The 20760-nt window shown below is 43.6% G+C and overlaps 1 protein-coding gene across 1 annotated transcript in view; it reads left to right on the forward strand.

Moving 5' to 3' along the window:
• Positions 1–20551, forward strand: part of BTK (Bruton tyrosine kinase) — a 43874-nt gene extending 23323 nt beyond the window's left edge. Inside the window, exons 8-21 of the mRNA XM_043973636.1 lie at positions 2636–2764; positions 2882–2949; positions 3917–4104; positions 7688–7750; positions 8181–8235; positions 8466–8545; positions 11336–11463; positions 14804–14878; positions 15362–15533; positions 16061–16277; positions 17368–17432; positions 18036–18154; positions 18947–19104; positions 20028–20551. Of these exons, the coding sequence (XP_043829571.1) occupies positions 2636–2764; positions 2882–2949; positions 3917–4104; positions 7688–7750; positions 8181–8235; positions 8466–8545; positions 11336–11463; positions 14804–14878; positions 15362–15533; positions 16061–16277; positions 17368–17432; positions 18036–18154; positions 18947–19104; positions 20028–20099 (1589 nt within the window). The 3' untranslated portion in view covers positions 20100–20551. The remainder of the gene's footprint in view (positions 1–2635; positions 2765–2881; positions 2950–3916; positions 4105–7687; positions 7751–8180; positions 8236–8465; positions 8546–11335; positions 11464–14803; positions 14879–15361; positions 15534–16060; positions 16278–17367; positions 17433–18035; positions 18155–18946; positions 19105–20027) is intronic.
• The last annotated feature ends 209 nt before the right edge of the window (positions 20552–20760 follow it).

Raw genomic sequence — 20760 nt, forward strand, 5'->3', positions numbered from 1 at the left:
TAGACTATTCCTTGCACCCCATGGAGGGTCATTGTCAGATGCTCCTTCTGACCTCCTCATCAGCGGTGCATCCTTTGAAATGTTATCACCTTGCCCAAATCCTTATCCCAGTCATCTACTGGTTTCCATGGTACTCTCCCAACCCTGAGAGACTCCAAGTCTCTCCAAGTCAGTGCCTCTACACCCTCACTCCCCCCTAACTCTGCAGTCCCGTGCAGTCTACCTTCTGATCCCACTACTTTATTTAACAGCTCTCTCCAATGTCAACAATGTTTTCTTCATTGCCAAGTCACTCTCCTTGTTCTTTGCATCAATGTAAATGAAAAGAATTAAGTAATTCTTAGGAATTTGGCACCACTGATTTCTAGCACTTCTTGGTCGATGCTCCTCCCTCCCTTTGACTTGTGTGACCCTACCCTCCTGTTCTCTTTTGGCCTGTTTGACCCTTCATAGTCTCCTTTGCTGGGTCAGCGTATTCTTCCTCCTGTCCCTCTAAGTATGAGTGTCTGCTTGGGTTCTATCCCAGGCCCTCTTCTCTTCTTATGACTGCAGTAATGGAAACGAAAAAGACAAAAACCAGAAGCTGAACCCTGGGTAGTTATAATGACCATTTGTCTGTTCTGCACAAATGACTCCCAAACCACATTTCTCAAACCACATCTCCAATCCTTGTCTCTTTTTTTTTTAAACCCTACTTCTCTGACTCCCTACAGGACATGTTAACCTGAATGACCCAACAAGAAATTCATTATATGAGGACTTCTGATCATTTGGCCAATTTTCTCTTTTAGTTCTTTTTTTATTCTTTTTTGTGTGTGTGGCAGTGAGGATTAAGTGACTTGCTCAGGGTCACACAGCTAGTAAGTGTCAGGTGTCTGAGGCTGGATTTGAACTCAGGTCCTCCTGAATCCAGGGCCAATGATTTATCTACTGCACCACCTAGCTGTCCCTTTTAGTTCTTTTTTTTTTTTTTTTTTAAAGAAATGTGCTATTTTTTTAGCCATTTTGTTCTCGTTTTTGGAGGGTTATATGAAGAGCCAGGGACCCTTAGAACCTTCACCTATCCATCTTGACTAGAAAATGTACCTCCCCAACCTAACCCTTGGAGATTTTTCTAATGGAGATGTTAGAGTTGTTGAAATGTCACAAATGATAAAAAAAATACTTTATATTTGTACAGGGATTTTCAGTGTTATCTCAATTGAGTCTCCCAACTCTGAGATAGGCAGAGAAGATACTGGATGTCCCAAAGTCTTAGTAGAGTTCTTAAAACTGCAATAATTTTTCTAAAGTTTTTTGTCTGCTACGTTTTATATGACTGCACATACATAACTTATATTGAATTGTTTCAGTTCTTAAGGGGGAATAGGAAGGAAGGATGAGAATTTGGAACACAAAGTTTTAAAAATTGATGTTACAGTTTTTGCATGTAAGGTGGGTAAAAAAAATTCTAAGTAAATAAATAAATAAAAGAATTATCAGAGAAAGAGAAAAAACTGATAAATGAATTAAGTATAGAGTGATTTTACATTTACATATACATACATATTTATGTCTATTGGTAGGCAACTCTAGGGTGAGGGGTGAATGGAAGAAAGAAAAGGGGGAAAAAAAGAAAATTACATGGTAATTTTATCATCTATTTTTTTTTTTTGGTGAGGCAGTTGGGGTTAAGTGACTTGCCCAGGGTCACACAGCTAGTAAGTGTCAATTATCTGAGGCTGGATTTGAACTCAGGTCCTCCTGACTCCAGGGCCAATGCTCTATCCACTGTGCTACCTAGCTGCCCCTTTATTATCTATTTTAAAGGAATAGCAAGTCATACCTAATAGATTTCATATGCAATTATCTTTTTTTTAAATTCTATGTTATGGAAATGTTTGTGTTATTTCATAAATTAAGTTTTTTAAAAAAGAAAAAATTGCACTAAGACTTTGGGGATAGCCTTTATTAAATTCAACCAGGAGTTCAGTTCATTTGAATATTCCTAACATAATGGGAGGCACATATGCATGAGAGAGAATCATTTTCGTTCTCACCTTCAGTCCAAGGTCTACCCCTGAGCTCTATTCTTCTAAACTATGCAGCAGTTAAGCAGTAACACATAGACCAGATCCTGCTATCCTCACTATGGCAGATACACTTTAAAGACAGAATGGGAGTTTCCTTTTTGTCTTTGTCTCTCCAGAGCCTAGCACAATAGCTGTCCGATGGTAGGTCCTTAACAGATGCTTCTTATATTGCAGTGAATGAAACACTGGAGTAGAAATGAGAGGGAGAGAATTGGCTCTCTTTTCTGGAAAGTGGAAGCCAAAGCAATTCTCACCTGCTTCACAGGATGGTTGTTAGAGCAGCCTGAGAAAACCCAGGTCAAATGGTGTTTCTGTGCTCTTCGAACAACATCTAATAGCATTCATATGTTCACTGAGAGGTTTTCCAGTACTAAGGCCTACTGAGGCCCAAAGTACACTAATCAGCAGGCCAGTGGGGGGAGGACAGGAAGAGCTGGTTGAAGCTAAGTCCAATCAAGGAGGGGGAGGGGGGGGAATGTAAGCCATGGGTCGTCCTATTGAAGTACTGCCAGGGGGCCACAGGCTGCAGGATGACTTCTTACTCTCTTCTCTCCTCCCCACAGTGATCCGGTACAACAGTGACCTTGTGCAGAAATACCACCCTTGCTTCTGGATTGATGGGCAGTACCTCTGCTGCTCTCAGACAGCCAAAAATGCCATGGGCTGTCAAATTCTGGACAATCGCAATGGAAGTGAGAGACCTTTGTTGCATCTTATCTCCCTTATTTCTGTGGCTGACTTCCCCGAGCTGTTCCTAAGCTCCTCCCCAAGAACGCTTGCTGTCTCATCGCTGGTTTCTTATTTTTTAGGCTTAAAACCAGGAAGCTCTCACCGGAAGACTAAAAAACCTCTTCCTCCAACCCCTGAGGAGGACCAGGTATAGGGAGACCCTGGATTTCAATGCTGGTTGAATAGTAAAATAACATTTTGACTCTGGAGTTGAGTTAGAATCCTAACAGAACATCCCAGATATGTGCTGCTATTTGGCATTCTTACTGGGCACGTTGAAGACAAACAATGAGGGGCATTTCCAGTGCAGGGAAAAGGCACAGAGCTATATGTGCCACTGGGGGATGCCACATACTTAAAATTTGAACTTTGTGGTTAATGAAGCACATACATGCCTTGTCTCATTTGATTTTCCCAATAATACTTTGAGGGGCAGTTAGGTGGTGCAGTGGATAGAATGTCATCCCTGGAGTCAGGAAGACTTATCTTTGTGAGTTCAAATCCAGCCTCAGACACTTAGTAGCTGTGCAACCCTGGACAAGTCACTTCACCCTGTTTGCCTCAGTTTCCTTATCTATAAAATGAACTGGTGAAGGAAATTCCAGTATCCACTATTCCATTCCAGTATCTTTGCCAAGGAAACCCCAAATGGGGTCACAAAGAATCAGACACAACTGAAAAATGACCAAACAATGACAAAAATAATATACTGTGGGGCAGCTAGGTGGCGCAGTGAATAGAGCACTGGCCTTGGATTCAGGAAGACCTGAGTTCAAATCTAGCCTCAGACACTTGACACTTACTAGCTGTGTGACCCTGGGCAAGTCACTTAACCCCAATTACCCTGAAAAAACAAACAAAATCATATACTGTGAGGCACATAGGCAGTTATCTTTGTTTTACAGATGGAAAAACCGAGCCCCAGAAATGCTAAGCAAATTGGCCAAAGCCAACCAAGTACTAAGTTTCAGAGCTGGACTAAAAGCTAGGCTTCCTCGACTTCTAGTTGAGTGTCTGATTTGAGCTAGAGTGTCTTGGAAAACACTGCAGAGAGAAGGAAGAGGAGAGTGCTCCACTTCTATTTACATGACCTATTTTGACTTCCCACCATACAGATTCTCAACAAACCACTACCCCCTGAGCCAACAGGAGGTCCCAGCCCCCCAAATGAGCTCAAGAAGGTTATTGCCCTTTATGACTACATGCCGATGAATGCAAATGACCTGCAGTTACAGAAGGGGGAAGAATATTTTATCCTGGAGGAGAGCGCCTTGCCCTGGTGGAGAGCTCGGGACAAAAATGGGTAAGAGGCCACTATAGCAAATCCAGAATTGTACACACCTGCACCCTGGCACACACACAGTCACACAATCTGACAGTGTAGATCCACCTTCCTGTTACCATAAATGATAGAAAGGGTTTTTACCCACTCAACACTGAACACACACAAAGAATCTTACAGCCCCTGGCCCAGGCCCCCACTGAGCATTACCTACCTAGAAGTTGGGGGTGTTTTTATTTGTTTTGATTTCTGGTCTGGTCCTGCAATTTCATTGGCATATGGAACTGCCAGTAAGTCCCCTATGCCCTCTAGCAATGCAGATATGCAACTTTTCTGCAATTTGTAATCATTGACAGTTGGGTCAAGTCAAGATAAGTCCACAGACGTTTTTTAAAAGTGCCTACTACATACCAGGGACTATGCTAAGCTCTGGGGATACAAAGAAAGGCAAACAAAAAGGCCCTGCCCTCAAGGAGCTGACATTCTAATGGGAGATACAACATGCAAGCAACTATGTACACACAAGATATAGACAGAGTAAAGTGGAAATAATCTCAGAGGGAAGGCAGTAGCATTGAGGAGAACCTGAAAGACCAGACCATAAGATTTGAGCTGGCACATGAGACAGAGCTGAGTAGAGAAAGCATTCCACCAATGGGGGACAGCCATAAGTGTAGCAGGATCATACAGGACGGAGGGAGGAGTAAGAAGTCTGGAAAGGTAGGAAGGAGCCAGGTTGGAGAGGGCTTTAAACACTCAACAAAGGATTCTATATTTGATCCTGGAGGTGATAGGGAGCCCTTAAAGTTTATGAAATAAGGGAGTGACATGGTCAGACCTGTAGCAATAACAGAAGGCAGTAGTCAGTCATGAGGTACAGGCAGTGTCAGCGGAGAGATGTTGTGAAGATAAAACCCTTCCTTTATCAGGACTCAGAAGGTGATTTAATGGGGGTATGGAGGGAAAAGAGAGTGAAGAGTTGAGGGTGATACTAAGATTGTAAGCCTGGGTGACCAGGATGATGGTGGTACCCTTAATAGTAATAGGGAAGGGGGCAGCTAGGTGGCGCAGTGGATAAAGCACCAGCCCTGGATTCAGGAGGACCTGAGTTCAAATCCACCCTCAGACAGTTGACACTTACTAGCTGTGTGACCCTGGGCAAGTCACTTAATCCCCATTGCCCTACAAAAAAAATAGTAATAGGGAAGTTAAAAGGGGGTGTCATGGAAAAGATAATGGGTTCAGTTTAGACATGTTGAGTTTAAGATGTCTATAGCATATCAGGTTTGAAATGTCCACTAGGCAGTTGAAGATGCTAGAATGGAGGTCAGCAGAGAGGTTAGGGATGGATACAAAGACTTTAGAATCACCTGCATAGAGATGATAATTGAATCCATGGGAACTGAAGAAATTATCAAGTGAGATAGTATAGAAGGAGAAGGGAATTCAGCAGAGACCTCTGAGGGATACTTCATGGTTAGTGGATATTACTTAGGTGAATAGGGGAGCTAGATGACACCACAGTGTCTATCCACTTTGGGCCTAGAGTCAGGAAGACCTGGGTTCAAATGAGGCCTCAGACATTTACTAGCTGTGTGACCCTGGACAAGTCACTTCACCCTTTTTGCCTCAATTTCCTCATCTCTAAAATACATTGGAGGAGCAGCTAGGTGGCACAGTGGATAGAGCACCAGCCCTGGAGTCAGGAGGACCTGAGTTCAAATCTGGCCTCAGACCCTTAACACTAGCTGTGTGACCCTGGGCAAGTCACTTAACCCCAATTGCCTCACCAAAAAAAAATTAATAAAATAAAATAAAATGCATTGCAGAAGGAAATGGCTAAACATTCTAGTATCTCTGCCAAGAAAACCTCAAATGGGGTCATAAAGAGTCAGACATAACTGAAACAACTGAACAACTACACCTAGGTGAAGATCCAACAAAGGAGAAAATGAGGAAGGGTCAGACAGGTAGGAGGAGAACCAAGAGCAAGAGAGATGTCATTAAAAAAAACTAGACAGGAAAGGATATCAAGGAGAAGAGGGTAATCAATCACCTGTGTCAAAGGCTGCAGGAAAGTTAAGAAGGATGAGAAAAGGCCGTTAGATTTGGCAATGAAGAGATCATTGGTAACTTGGGAGAGCAGTTTCAGTGAAATAATGAAGTCACAAGCCAGACTATCGAGGGTTTAGAAGAGAGTGAGAGGAAAGGAAGTGGAGGCCCCCATTATAGATGGCCTTCGCAAGGAGCTTAGCCACAAAAGGGAGAAGAGATATGGAACAATAGCCAGGTGGACAGTACTGGTTGCTAAATATAGCTTACATAGAGCTCATTCCTAGGTTTCCCTAAATATGGGTTGAAGAGTCCTAGCTCCTATACAAGTACTCAAAGTAATAAATGTTTATAGGTTTGGCTTTATTTTACTTCACAGAAAATGTAGAAGACCCAGAGGGACTTAGAGGAGTCCAGAAACAGATACAAAAACACATAAGGCACTCAAGTAGCCCCTAAACTTATCCACATAAGCACAGAAAGAGCCTACAATTGTTCAGAGGCTCTCCTTCTAAGGCAACAATATTTTATGACTGGCTGTGGCCACACACCCTTCCTATCAGATCTACACTCTCTGAATCACTAACTAAAATATTAGGGGTAGGGGAAGGGGTAATAGAGGGGACATAGTCCAGATTCCTTGCTTTTCTAGGCTGTGAGTCACCTTCATCTGTCCTCCAGTCTTGGGGGCCATGTTGGTGATCCTTCTCTTTCTCCAAGAGACATAGAGGTATGCACGTTTAGAAACTCCCCTCTCTCTAGAAGGTCTGATCCTTAAACTCTTGAACTCAGGGTTCCTCATGAGAGAACTCCCAAGGCTGGTGTTGCCTATGAAATCTGCCTTCTGACCAGAAGGCTGAATTCTGGGATCATGCTGCCTAGGAAATTGAAATTTCCCCTCTAAACAGAGGTTGGACTTCAGGGACATTGTCGATGACATACCGTCTCAGGTCATGTGGACAAACACTTGTCTACCTCTGCCATGTGCTTCCGAAGGAACTCTGTCATGATCCTAGTTGCTCTTTCTCAGGATTTTTCAGGGGCAACATCATATAATTCCAATGTTCTCATGCCCCAAGGTAGCAATTATTAGTTCCTGGAGGTGGAAGAGTTCACACACACAAGCTTCCTGCTCACCTTCAGAACTTCTATTTGATGAAGCAATGTTCTGACCTGTTCTCTGATCTGGGAAAAGGCCTAAAAGATGAGAGCATTGTACTACCCTTTTATGGCTTGCACAGAGGGGTGGTTCTTATGATAAAGAATCTGCTTTGAATCCCCAGCCAACCAAACATGTTGTGGGGAACAATCCAGAGTTGTCAGCTGTCTGTCCTCTAAGGAAGGTACCATTGGGTGTGTCTATACTCTGTACAGGGAGAGATGCTCGCTCCCTCTTTTAATGCTTTTATCCAGAGCTAAACAAAGGAGCCTCTAACAGAATCCCAAACACATAGAGTGTGGCCTGTCATTGGGATTCCCAGCTTCTGAGGCCAGGGCCACATATCCCTGCAGAGATGGCCCGGGGTGACTCATGTCTCTGTCCACTTTACAGACGGGAAGGTTACATCCCTAACAACTATGTCACTGAGGCAGAAGATTCCATCGAGATGTATGAGTAAGTATGCACAGGACCTTTAACTATAGTATTTCACAAGGAAGAGAATGTCTCTGTTCCTTTCATTGTGCATTTTAAAATTTCAAATGAGTGGGCAATCATAGCTAACTGCCACAAGAACAGGGGTCCATCATGGGACATGTAACTTTTGAAAGGCTGGCAAGGCCAGATTGAATTCTTTCTACTTTCCTTTTTAGCCAAAGGAGTGGGTTGTTCTTGAGTCCTACCTCTCTTGATCACTCCTTCCCCATGCCTAGGTTTGAGAAAACGGTGGATGATGTCTTCAATGCATATCATAAGCACTCAATAGCAATTTCTGTGTTGAATATATGAGTAAGTGACAGCCAGAGGAGCACAGGTGGGCCTGTGGTGGCTGTGATACTTCTTCCTGGGTTCAGACCTGGACACTTTGGGCTGTTTCCTGTTTCAGGTGGTATTCCAAACATATGACCCGGAGCCAAGCAGAACAATTGCTAAAGCAAGAGGTGAGTATACTCTAACATCTGAATTTCAGAGCTCCAAGTAGGCTCTTGAGCCATGGACTAGTGTCACCTCCAAGCTGAAGGAGATGAGATTGCCACCATGCAATGCTTGACTACACTTAAGCTCAGCAGTTGCTATGGCAACTGGCAACAGGGAATTGAAGGTCAGGATGGATGTACGTGGGAGTTCTCCTTGTTCTTCAGTCATGTTGGCTTCTTTTTCTTCATTCCAGGGTAAAGAAGGTGGTTTCATTGTCAGAGATTCCAGCAAAGCAGGAAGATACACTGTGTCTGTGTTTACCAAATCAGCTGGGTAAGTGACAAGTCCTGAGAATCAGTCAGTCAACAAGCATTTATTTTTAAAAAAAATAAAAGTATTAAAAAATAAAATAGGGGCAGCTAGGTGGCGCAGTAGATAGAGCACCGGCCCTGGATTCAGGAGGACCTGAGTTCAAATCCGGCCTCAGACACTTAACAATTACTAGCTGTGTGACCCTAGGCAAGTCACTTAACCCCAATTGCCTCACCAAAAAAAAAAAATAAAATAAAATAAAATAAAAGTATTTTATTATTTTCTGGTTACATGTAAAGATAGTTTTCAACATTTGTTTTCATAGGATTTTTAGTTCCAAATTTTTCTCCTGCCCTCCCTTCCCTCCCTCCTCCCCAAGACAGAAAGCAATCTGATATAGTTCATATATATACAATCACATTAAACATATTTCTGCATTAGTCATGTTGTGAAAGAAGAATCAGAGCACAAGGGAAAAACCTCAAGAAAGAAAAAAAACCATAGAAACAGTATGGTTCAATCTGCATTCAGAATCCACAGTTCTTTTTTCTAGATGTGGAGAACATTTTCTATCATGAGTTCTTTGAAATTGTTTTGGATCAAACAAGAGATAGAGAATATTATAAAATGCAAAATGGATGATTTTGATTACATTAAATTAAAAAGGTTTTGTACAAACAGAAGTAATTCATCCAAAATTAGAAGGGAGGCAGAAAGCTGGGAAACAATTTTTATGGCCGGTACTTCTGATAAAGGCCTCATTTCTAAAATATATAGGGAACTAAATCAAATTTATAAGAATCCAAGTCATTCCCCAATTGAGAAATGGTCAAAGGATATGAACAGGCAGTTTTCTGATGAAGAAATCAAAGCTATCTATTCCCATATGAAAAAATGCTCTAAATCACTAATGATTAGAGAGATGTAAATTAAAACAACTCTGAGGTACCACCTGACACCTATTAGATTGGCTAAAATGACAAAAAAGGAAAATAATAAATGTTGGAGAAGCTATGGAAAAATTGGAACACTAATGCATTGTTGGTGGAGCTGTGAACTGATCCAACCATTCTGGAGAGCAATTTGGAATTATGCCCAAAGGGCGATAAAGCTGTGCATACCCTTTGACCCAGCAATACCACTTTTGGGTCTTTTTCCCAAAGAGATCATGGAAAGGGGAGAAGGACCCACATGTACAAAGATATTTATAGCTGCTCTTTATGTTGTGGCAAGGAATTGGAAGTTGAGGGGATGCCCATCAATTGGGGAATGGCTGGACAAGTTGTGGTATATGAATGTAATGGAATACTATTGTGCTATAAGAAACGATGAACAGGAGGAGTTCAGAGAAACCTGGAGGGTCTCGTGTGGACTGATGATGAGTGAGATGAGCAGAACCAGAAGAACATTGTACACAGTATCATCAACATTGTGTGTTGACCTACTGTGATGGACTATATTCTTCTCACCAATGCAATGGTACAGAAGCGTTCCAGCAGACTCATGATGGAAGGGGATCTCCAAATCCAGGGGAAAAAAAAGAACTGTGGAGTATAGATGCTGAATGAACCATACTATTTCTTTTGTTTTTGGTGCTCTTGTTTTTCTATTTTGAGGTTTTTCTTCATTGCTCTGATTCTTCTCTTATAACATGACTAATGCAGAAATATGTTTAATGTTATTATATATATATTTATATATATATAACCTATATCAGATTACCTGCTGTCTAGGGGAAGGGGGAGGGAGGGGAGGGAGGGAGAAAAATCTGAAATTGGAAAGCTTGTATAAACAAAAGTTGAGAACTATCTTTACATGTAACAGGAAAAAATAAATAAATACAATACTTTATTAAAAGAAAATATATATATATATATATATATATAAAAGAAATTGTTTTGGATCATTGCACTGCTAAGAAGAGCCAAGTCTGTCACAGTTGTTTATCACACAATGTTGCTGAGTCAACAAGCATTTATTAAGGACTTATGGTATACCAGGCACTGTGCTAAATTCTGGGGATCATCTGGATAAGAATCATAATTGAGCCCATGGGAACTTATAAGATCACCAAGTGAGATAGTATAGAGTGAAAAAGATCAGGGGACCAAGGACAAAGCCTTGGGGGGCACCCATAGTTAGTGAGCCTGACTTAGATGGAAATTCAGTAAAGGAGACTAAGAAGGAACAGTCAGAGAAGAAGGAGGAAAACCAGGAGTGTGGCCACCACAAATAAACTTAGAGGAGAGGATCAAGAAGAGGGTTGATCACCAGTGTCTAAAGCTACAGAGAGGTCAAGAAGGATGAGGACTGTGAAAAGCCCATTGGATTTTCCAACAAAGAGGTCACTGGTAATTTTGGCAAGCAGTTTCACTCGAATGAGAAGGCCTTCTGAAGGAGTTTAGCTGCTAAGAAAGGAAAGTGAAATATAGGATGATAGCTAGCAGAGAGAGAAGGATCAAGTGAGGGTCTTTTGATGATCAGAAGAAATAGGCCTATTTGTAGGTTGCAGGGAAGGTGCCTGTAGACAGGGAGACAATGAAGATACGTGGGAGAGTGGGGGTATTGGAGAGGGCAATCTTCTAGAGAAGATGGGCTGGAATGGGATCAAGGGGGTTTGTCTTGAGACAAGAGGAAGGGCCACTTCATCCTGTGAGACAGGTGTGGGTTCCTTACTACACTTGCATACTCATCATCCCATCAGGCTACTTTTTCTCTTTCATCTTTGAGCTTCCCCACCTCACTGATTTGGAGTCTATAGCTCCTCATTCTTTGTTTCCCCAGTTCCTGACTGTGTATTCATTTCCACAGGGATCCTCTAGGGGTGATCCGGCATTACGTCGTGTGCTCCACCCCTCAGAGCCAATATTATCTGGCTGAGAGGCACCTCTTCAGCACCATTCCCGAACTCATCAACTACCACCAGCACAACTCTGCCGGTGAGTAGCAGAGTCTGCATAAGAAGGGGCAGATGGGGAGCTGAAATGTCCATCATTCTGAGCAGAGCTCCATCGTGGAGGCTGAGGGAGAAATATAGCAGCAGCTTTGCAGAGCTGATCCTCAAGGAAGATTTGTGGGCTGATTAATTTCTTTTTTACGGGGCAGCTTTTGGCACAGTGGATAGAGCACCGGCCCTGGAGTCAGGAGGACCTGAGTTCAAATCTGGCTGCAGACACTTGACACTTACTAGCTGTGTGACCCTGGGCAAGTCACTTAACCCTCATTGCCCCCCCCATATATATATATATAATATTATATATATATATGTTATTTTAATTTGCAATTCTCTAATAAATAAGTCACTTAACACCAATTGCCTTACCAAAAAAAAAGATTATATAATTTCTTTTTTTAATTTTTTATTCACTTTGAACTTAAAGACAAAAAAAGAAAAAAGAACATTTCCAGGTATATAGCACAACATAAAAAGAGGATTTGAATAGAAAGCCATGAATTTCCATTTCACACTGTTTACTTTAAAAAAAAACCCTATATATAATAAATTTTACACATCATTTTCAAAGATATCCTGCTTTTATGTGCTTTCTTATAAGTTTTTTTTTGTTCTTTGCTGTGCACTTTTGGGGGGGAGCGGGGCAATGAGGGTTAAGTGACTTGCCTAGGGTCACACAGCTAGTAAGTGTAAAGTGTCAGGCCAGATTCCAACTCAGGTCCTCCTGACTCCAAGGCCAGTACTTTATTCACTGTGCCACCTAGCTGCCCCCTACTGTGCACTTTTAATTTTTTTCTCCCTTCCACCCCACCCTAGAGAAAGCTACAATTAAACACGAATATACATATATGTATATAGACACACATGTGTCTATATACATACCTCTCTATATACATATACACACATATGTCCATACTATACATATTTCTATGTTTTTCTAAAATCAACCAGCTCATCATTTCTTATGTCACAATAGTATTCTATCACAATTATATACCTCAACTTGTTTAGCCATTCCCCAATTGAAGAGCATATATCACTTTAGCCAATCTGATATAATATTATATGTATATAGGGGCAGCTAGGTGGCACAGTGGATAAAGCACCGGTCCTGAATTCAGGAAAGTCTGAGTTCAAATCCGGCCTCAGATACTTGACACTTAGTAGTTGTGTGACCCTGGGCAAGTCACTTAACCCTCATTGCCCCTCCCCCCATGTATATATATATAAAAGTTATTTTAATTTGTATTTCTCTAATAACTAATTATTTAGAGCATTTTTCATAAGACTATATATACTTTTGATTTCTTCATCGAAAAACTTCCTGTTCCTTTAATCATGTATCAATTGGGGAATGACTCATTCTTATAAATTTGATAAAGTTCTTTATATATAGAAATGAGACCTTTATCTGAGAGACTGTCTGTGAAAGTTTCCTCCCAATTTTCTGCTTTCCTTTTTTTTGTTTTGTTTTGGTTTGGTTTTGGGGTTTTTTTTGCGGGGCAATGGGGGTTAAGTGACTTGCCCAAGATCACACAGCTAGTAAGTGTCTGAGGCCGGACTTGAACTCAGGTACTCCTGAATCCAGGGCCGGTGCTTTATCCACTGTGTTACCTAGCTGCCCCTCTGCTTTCCTTTTAATCTTGGCTACATTGGTTTTATTTGTGCAAGAACTTTTAAATTTAATATAACCAAAATTATCTATTTTATACCTCAAATTTTATACCTCAAAAATAAATGTATTTATTATATAGGTTTTCCCAAAAACATGTAAACAGTTTTAAATAGAAATTTATTGTTTTATATTGAATCCTCTCTATGTTCTGCTGTGTACATGAAAATGTTTTTTCTTTTCTCATTTTGTATTTAAGTTTAAAATTAATTAAAAATATATGTTCAGGGCAGCTGGGTGGCACAGTGGATAAAGCACTGGCCTTGGATTCAGGAGGACCTGAGTTCAAATCCAGCCTCAGACACTTGACACTTACTAGCTATTGCCCCACAAAAACAAAACAAAACAAAAATATATGTTCAATTTAACATAGCATAACAGAACTGAGGGTCTGTGGAATTCAAGTCTGTGAACTTGGATGGGGAAAGAAATGAAATCTTGATTTTCACTAACCTCTGCCTGAGATTGAGCATCTCTTTCAATTATGAATGTAGGCAGCAAGCATGATTATGAGCAGGGGTCCTAAGCTTCAACAGCTTACCAGAGGAAAAGCCATGCCACAGGGAGAAGTCGTAGAACTCCCCTGCCATAGATTGGTTTTTGTTATTTTGTTTGTTTGTTTGTTTTTAGTGAGGCAATTGGGGTTAAGTGACTTGCCCAGGGTCACACAGCTAGTAAGTGTTAAGTGTCTGAGGCCGGATTTGAACCCAGGTACTCCTGACTCCAGGGTCAGTGCTCTATCCACTGCGCCACCTAGCTGCCCCCATAGATTGTTTCATTTGAGCTGCACGATAACTGTGAGAGAGAGATACTGGAATAGGTATTAATTATCCTCAGTCTACAGAAGAGAAAACCGAGGCTCAGAGAGGTTAACTGTGATTTGCCCAGTCACACAGCTAGTAAGTGTCAGAAACCAATTTCAGTGAACCAGGTCGGCTTGGTTCCAGGTCAGTCCCTCTACCTCCAATGCTAATGTTGCTGCTCAATGTAAGCCATCACCCCTCCCCTCATGGAGCTTGTAGTCCAAAAGGAAAAAAATCAAACAGTACCTAATGAAGCACTAGCTTGTGTGACCTGGGCTCTAAGTGCAGGGAGAATTTGTAGAAGGGGGAAATCAATCATCTGGAGTTGGAATAGGTAGGAAAACATAGCCTGAATAATAGCTATAATAATAGCTAACATTTATATAGGGCTACTATGTGGCAGACACTGTGCTAAACACTTTACAAATAGTGTCTCACTTGATCTTCATAACCCCGGGAGGGAGGTGCTGTGATTATCCCCATTTTGCAGTTGAGGAAACAAAAGCAAACAAAGGCTAAGTGATTTGCCTCTTGTCACACAGCTAGCAAACGTCCGAGGCTGGATGTTAACTCAGAACTTCCTGACTCCAGGCCCGCCTAAGCTGTCTACAAATGTCAGACTTGAGCTGGGTTTGGACTTTAATGACCATATTTTCTCTCTTCCATGAAAATACCTTTTAAGGTATTTACCGTGATGTTGCAGGAAATGTGGGATTATGGAAGTCAGTTCTGTGAATAAGGCCTTCAGCTTCTCCTGCCCAGCTGTAGCCACCTGGGCCCTGGCAGAAGGAGATGCTGAATTAGGCTGTGCACCCACCTTTCCAGGTGTAACCCACTGTTGTATATTTCAGGCCTCATCTCCAGACTCAAGTATCCAGTGTCTCAACAAAACAAGAATGCTCCTTCCACGGCAGGGCTGGGCTATGGTAACTGCTTCTTTCTTGACCTGAACCCGGTGCCTTTGGCCTCCCACCCACCTCCCACCTCTCAATGGTTCTGCAGGAGTGAACTGGACATGGGCCAGTCCTGAGCTCTGCTGCATCACTGCCAGGAGAACCGAGCTGGCTCCAAGCAGCACTTGTTTGTTTCTGCTCTTCCCACGATTCCCTGAGGCTTTGGTTCCTACTAGGAGAACCAGGGGCTGCAGAACTCTAGGCTGCTGGGGCTCGAAAGGCCCTTGAAGGGGTCATCCAGACTGTCTCTTTACCTTAAGACAGCACTATTTCTAAAGTTCTAAGATCCTAGAACCCCAGGTGAGGAACCTCTGAGCAGCCCTATGAGGAAAGATGCACTGGCGCTCCTGAGACTTTCCCTTGAGCCCACAGCCCATTCCTCCCTTGAGCAGAAACCCTCCCCTACAGTAGTATTCCTCTCCCATAGAATTACACAGAGGCTGCTATTTGTTATAGGGTCATGGGAGATTAATCCAAGGGACCTGACATTCTTGAAGGAGCTGGGGACTGGACAGTTTGGGGTGGTGAAGTATGGGAAATGGAGAGGCCAATATGACGTGGCCATCAAGATGATCAGAGAAGGCTCCATGTCAGAGGATGAGTTCATTGAGGAGGCCAAAGTCATGATGTGAGTTACTACCCAAACTCTCCATCCAACCTTTGGTGTCTATATCAGCAGGCATGCTACACTGTGATGTGAGTGTGCCGTACATCGTGTGAAACTTCAGGGGTCTGGGAACAGCACCTGGGGTCACACTGTGACAGGTGGGAGGCTCAGTGAGGACAGTGTTGGGCCTGGGGGTGTCCTACCTTCAGCAGTATCAAGCGGGTGGGAGTGGGAAATGATGCTGCCACAGTCAGTCTTGTTTCAGTGTCCCTTCCACAGCCTGTTCTCCCAAGTGGGTAGTCTCCATGACCATCCTATGTTGGATTTACTCCTTTGCCCTGTTAAGGAAGTCCAAGTCTCCACTTAGTGCCAGTCTCAAAGTGTTGGGGAACAGCCCTGGGCTGGAGGGAGGAAGCGACAGAGAAAAGCGATACAGTCACCGGGGCCACTTGCTTCTTGGCTCCTGTGTCAGACCTTGTCTTCCCCAGCCTTTCCTTGACCGCTCTGCGGAGCAACAGGGGAGGCTGGATCTATTACCTATCCTGTAGGAACCTGTCACATCAGAAACTGGTCCAGCTATATGGGGTCTGCACCAAGCAGCGTCCCATCTTCATCATCACTGAGTACATGGCCAATGGCTGCCTCCTGAACTACCTGAGGGAAATGCGGCACCGCTTCCAGACCCAACAGTTGCTGGAGATGTGCAGGGACGTCTGTGAGGCCATGGACTATCTGGAATCTAAGCAGTTCCTTCACCGAGATCTAGTAGGACCTTGGGAGATTGTGTGACTGCAGAGGAGGCGGGGTGGGGGAGAGTGTGGGGAGAGCTGTGGTTATGGTGGATAAATCATGACTGGGTTCGAGGAGAGGCAGGGTGGACAACTGTCCTTTCACTTGAGCCTTCCAGTTAAGCCTACATGAAGCGGCACAGATTCATGGCAAGCTGCACCTCCTCTGCCTAACATAACACTGGGGAACAACATTAGGGTATGTCCCCTGACGTAGGACAGATGAGATGGGACAGGAGAAAGCCTCCATGGAGGTCAGAGAGCACCAGAGCAAACACTGGGGCCTATGTTAAGAGGCTGTTCCAGGGTTAGACATGGCTGATAGCAAAGGGGGACAGGGATTTAGGAGATGGGCAGGAGCCTGGTTCCCAGTTTTGTTCAGAGTGTGACTACTGCTCGTTTGCCTTGGCCCCACTGGCAAAGATTCGTGGGTTTGGCATCAGTTGCCACATTTGTGCCTTCTCCCTTCCTTTCACTAGTGCTAGTGGAGGCGGCAGCGGGGATAGGAGAGCTCTCAGGTCAGCAATGTTTTCATGTTCCCAGTGTCCAGGAAAGCACAAAGACTCAGGAGTACCTCCAAATGGTGCAAGTGTACCTCCATTTGGGGACACCTCTACTTGGCCCTGCCCAGACCAACCCCCAAACTGGCCCACATTTGGTTCTAGTTTAACATTTCCCTGGAAGAATGGATTCCATAATAACTGCTTGTGTGAAGGAAATCCAGCCACATTTGTATTCCCACTGATTTCCTTCATTTTCTGCATATTCAATTCAATTGTTTCTGTGAAGTAGACTCAGACCTAGACTCATAGTCAGTCAACAAACATTTTAAAAAATACCTACTCTGTGCCAGACACTGTGCTAAGGGCTGGAGATTCCAAAAAAGTCAGAAGACGATCCCATTGGTTTCTCACACAGAAAAAACAAAACATGTCTTACTGACCTCAACAATAATTTAACAAACACTTCTTAAGTGCATTCCCCCCCTCCCCCCCGAGGATTCTGCTAGTGGCATTCTGGTGCATTTGCAGGGAAATATGGCCTCATTGTCATCTCTTGCTCCACAGGCTGCTCGAAACTGTTTGGTCAATGACCGAGGGGTTGTCAAAGTATCTGACTTCGGTCTCTCCAGGTCAGTGTACTTCCTCATCTTCTTTCTCCTTGAAAAATCAAAATGTACTATGGCTTCTTCATCTTCTCTCCATCTTGCTGTTCAGTCTGGTATTTCTCCTCAGCTTCCTACTTCCTGCCTTTCCCTTCGAGTTACTTCAAGCACTCTCTCCAGCCTCTCTTTCCACCTTTCCCCCTCCTCAACCATGTCTCTGCCCCTGCGTCTTCTCCACCTCGATTCTTTCATTCCCCCTTTTCTTCCTTTTGTACCCCTGCTGTCTTTACTGCTTGCCTTCTTCCTAGTCGCTATGGTAATTCTCACCACCAATTGGAAGAGGTAGTCCTGGGGATCCCAACGATGTGGCAATTAAGCCAACTCAGGAAGCTTCATCAGCTTGGAAAGAAAACAGACTGCTGTGCACAGCCTTGCCCAGTGATATTGGGCCTCAGTTTCTGTCCTGATTTGACTAGACCCTGAATATCTTTTGCCTGATTTATTCCAGAAGAGATTGGTCGGACATGAGCCTTGTGGCTGCTCCTACATTTGTCTTGTTTTTTGCCTCTGTCCGGAGGTCCAGGCAGATCCCAAGATGAGCACCAACAATCTGACCCAAATCTCTTGTAGGTATGTCTTGGATGATGAATATACCAGTTCAGCAGGATCCAAATTTCCAGTTCGGTGGTCTCCACCAGAAGTCCTCATGTACAGCAAGTTCAGTAGCAAATCTGACATCTGGGCTTTTGGTGAGTAGACAATGTAGTACAGAGAAGAAATAGTTTAGAGAAAGAAGTGGGAAAGCTGCCATTTCTAAAGTACTTTAAGGGCTCCAGAGTTCTTTGCCTACATGCCCACTCTATGACTCTCCCAATAGCCCTGTGAGTGAGGTGAGTATTATGAGCTTCACTTTACAAATGAGGAAACTGGGCCTCAGAGGGACTAAGTGATCTGGCCATGAACACACAACTAGTAAGTGCCAGAGGACAGATTCAGACCTAGGCCTCTCCTTCACTAAGTCAACTTCATTGTGCCACATTGCCATGGAAGGTGTCACCTGCTTTGTGCTTCACTCCAAGGGGCTGCTGTCTGTAGTATCTGGAATTACATTAAGGGGCTTGTGAGGCACACAATCATATCAAGTGTGGTATGATCTTCAGAGACTAGAGACTAAGTGTATGTATATACGTCGTTCAGGTGTTTGTCATGTTCGATTCTTCATGACCCCATTTGGGGTTTTCTTGGGAAAGGTGGTTGGCTATTTCCTTCTCCAGCTCATTTTACAGATGAGGAAACTGAGATAAATGAAGTAAAATGATTTGCCCAGGGTCACACAGCTAGTCAGTATCTGAGGCCACATTTGAACTCAGGAAGATGAGTCTTTCTGACTCCGGGCCCATGGCTCTATCTACTGTACCACCTAGATGCCTGTGTGTATATAGACATGCGTGTGACACACATATACCTACATACATATACACAGACACAGACATACATACATATACATATATGTAATTAATTTGGGTTTTTTTGCCTCATAGGGGTTTTGATGTGGGAAATTTACTCTCTGGGGAAGATGCCGTACGAGAGATTTAGTAACAGTGAAACAGCAGAACACATTGCCAAAGGCCTCCGGCTGTATCGGCCTCAGCTAGCTTCAGAACGAGTATATGCCATCATGTACAGCTGCTGGCATGAGGTGAGCCTTCCCAGGGCATTTCCCACTTGCCCAGACACAGAAGACCTGGCCCCAAATTGCCTGCTGCCCAGATCCCTTTATCCCCTTAGTCGCTCCCAGAGAACCTAGGGCTACCTCGGAGCTTGTGGAATGGGGTGAAATGCCCTACCATATATCACACAAGTTCTACATCTAAAAGCCAATATAGACAAGCAGACCTGTGCCATGCTTTGTGCCATGCCTTGTCTCATGTGTAGAAAGGCATCAGAAATTCAGTACCCTCTCCTGTGTGTGGCCTGGGTCCTTTTGGTGACTATTTTCAAATTACCTAATTCTTTTTTTTTTTTCCACGTGGGGCGATTGGGGTTAAGTGACTTGCCCAGGGTCACACAGCTAGTAAGTGTCAAGTGTCTGAGACCGGATTTGAATTCAGGTCCTCCTGAATCCAGGGCTGGTGCTTTATCTACTGTGCCACCTAGCTGCCCCAAATTACCTAATTCTTAAAAAACCAAAACCAAAACACTGTTTAGTTCGAGCAGGGAATCTTCTTGCAGCACGTATTCCCTTCTAGAGGCACCTTCATAACCCCTTTTCAGCCCTTTCCAACCCAAACTGAGGTCTTGGGGTGGGCTTAGGCCTTCCTACACTTGGCATGTCACCTTTCCCCAGTAGAACATGGACACAGAAGTGTCTAATTGGGGGGATGGGGTGGTCTGGAGTCAAATCAGAGTTCCCATGATGCTCTCCTTCCCCTTGACCAGACGGATGGGGCACAGTGAAGGTGGGTCATGTGGCAAAGAAGGAGGTACTCCAATTCCTGGAGCCTTGGGGCTTGCATACCCCTCTGATGCACTTCCACAGAATACAAATAAAACCATGGTTCCTGGCCAGGAGGTCCATGGTTTCTGCCCCCTCCCAACAATGTTCTTTCTCTTTGAGTCTAGAAAGCAGATGAACGCCCTACTTTCAAACTTCTTCTGAGCAACATTCTGGATGTGATGGACGAAGAATCCTGAGCTGTTTGACCAACCTCTGTTCCTTTCATCTCCACTCCCTGCTTCATTTGCTCACTCACTTTTCTCTGAAGAAATTGCAGGCTTCTGGGGCCTGGGTGGGGAGAGGCAGAGGGGAGGTGGGGATGGGGGCAGGAAGGAAAGCATTTATGCTCCTGTGGTGATTCTAGGCAGCTCAGCAGCACTATACAACTGAGAAGGGCTCACACCTCCAATCCCCAGGCTCTTTCTCTGGCCTAGGTAAAAGCTGGGGAATAGTGGCTCCATCCTAGCAGTAAGACCAAATATGTGCGTGTGTGTGTGCATGTGTGTGTGTGTGTGTGTACGCGTGCATGCATGTGTGTGCATATGGGCAAATAAACCCTTTGGGTGACCTGAAATTGGTTGTGAGAAGAAGTGGTCACAATGACAGGCAGGGTTAGGGGACTATTTCTGATAAAACTGTTGCAGAAAAACCCCAAGGTCTCCATTATCTTTTGTCATCACACAACCATCCTGTAGGTGTCACTATCTTCACAAAAGTAGAACTTTCTTCGTGTCAGGCTCAATTTCATTCAATCCAACAAGTCAGGGCCTCCTTTGGAGTTCACACAACTGGGTGTGCAAAGCACTGGGCTAACAGAAAAACAGGACAGCTAGGTGGCGCCACAGTGCCTAAAAGTGA

The sequence above is a fragment of the Dromiciops gliroides genome, chromosome X (assembly GCF_019393635.1).
Source record: "Dromiciops gliroides isolate mDroGli1 chromosome X, mDroGli1.pri, whole genome shotgun sequence".
In the NCBI taxonomy this organism is placed as follows: domain Eukaryota; kingdom Metazoa; phylum Chordata; class Mammalia; order Microbiotheria; family Microbiotheriidae; genus Dromiciops; species Dromiciops gliroides.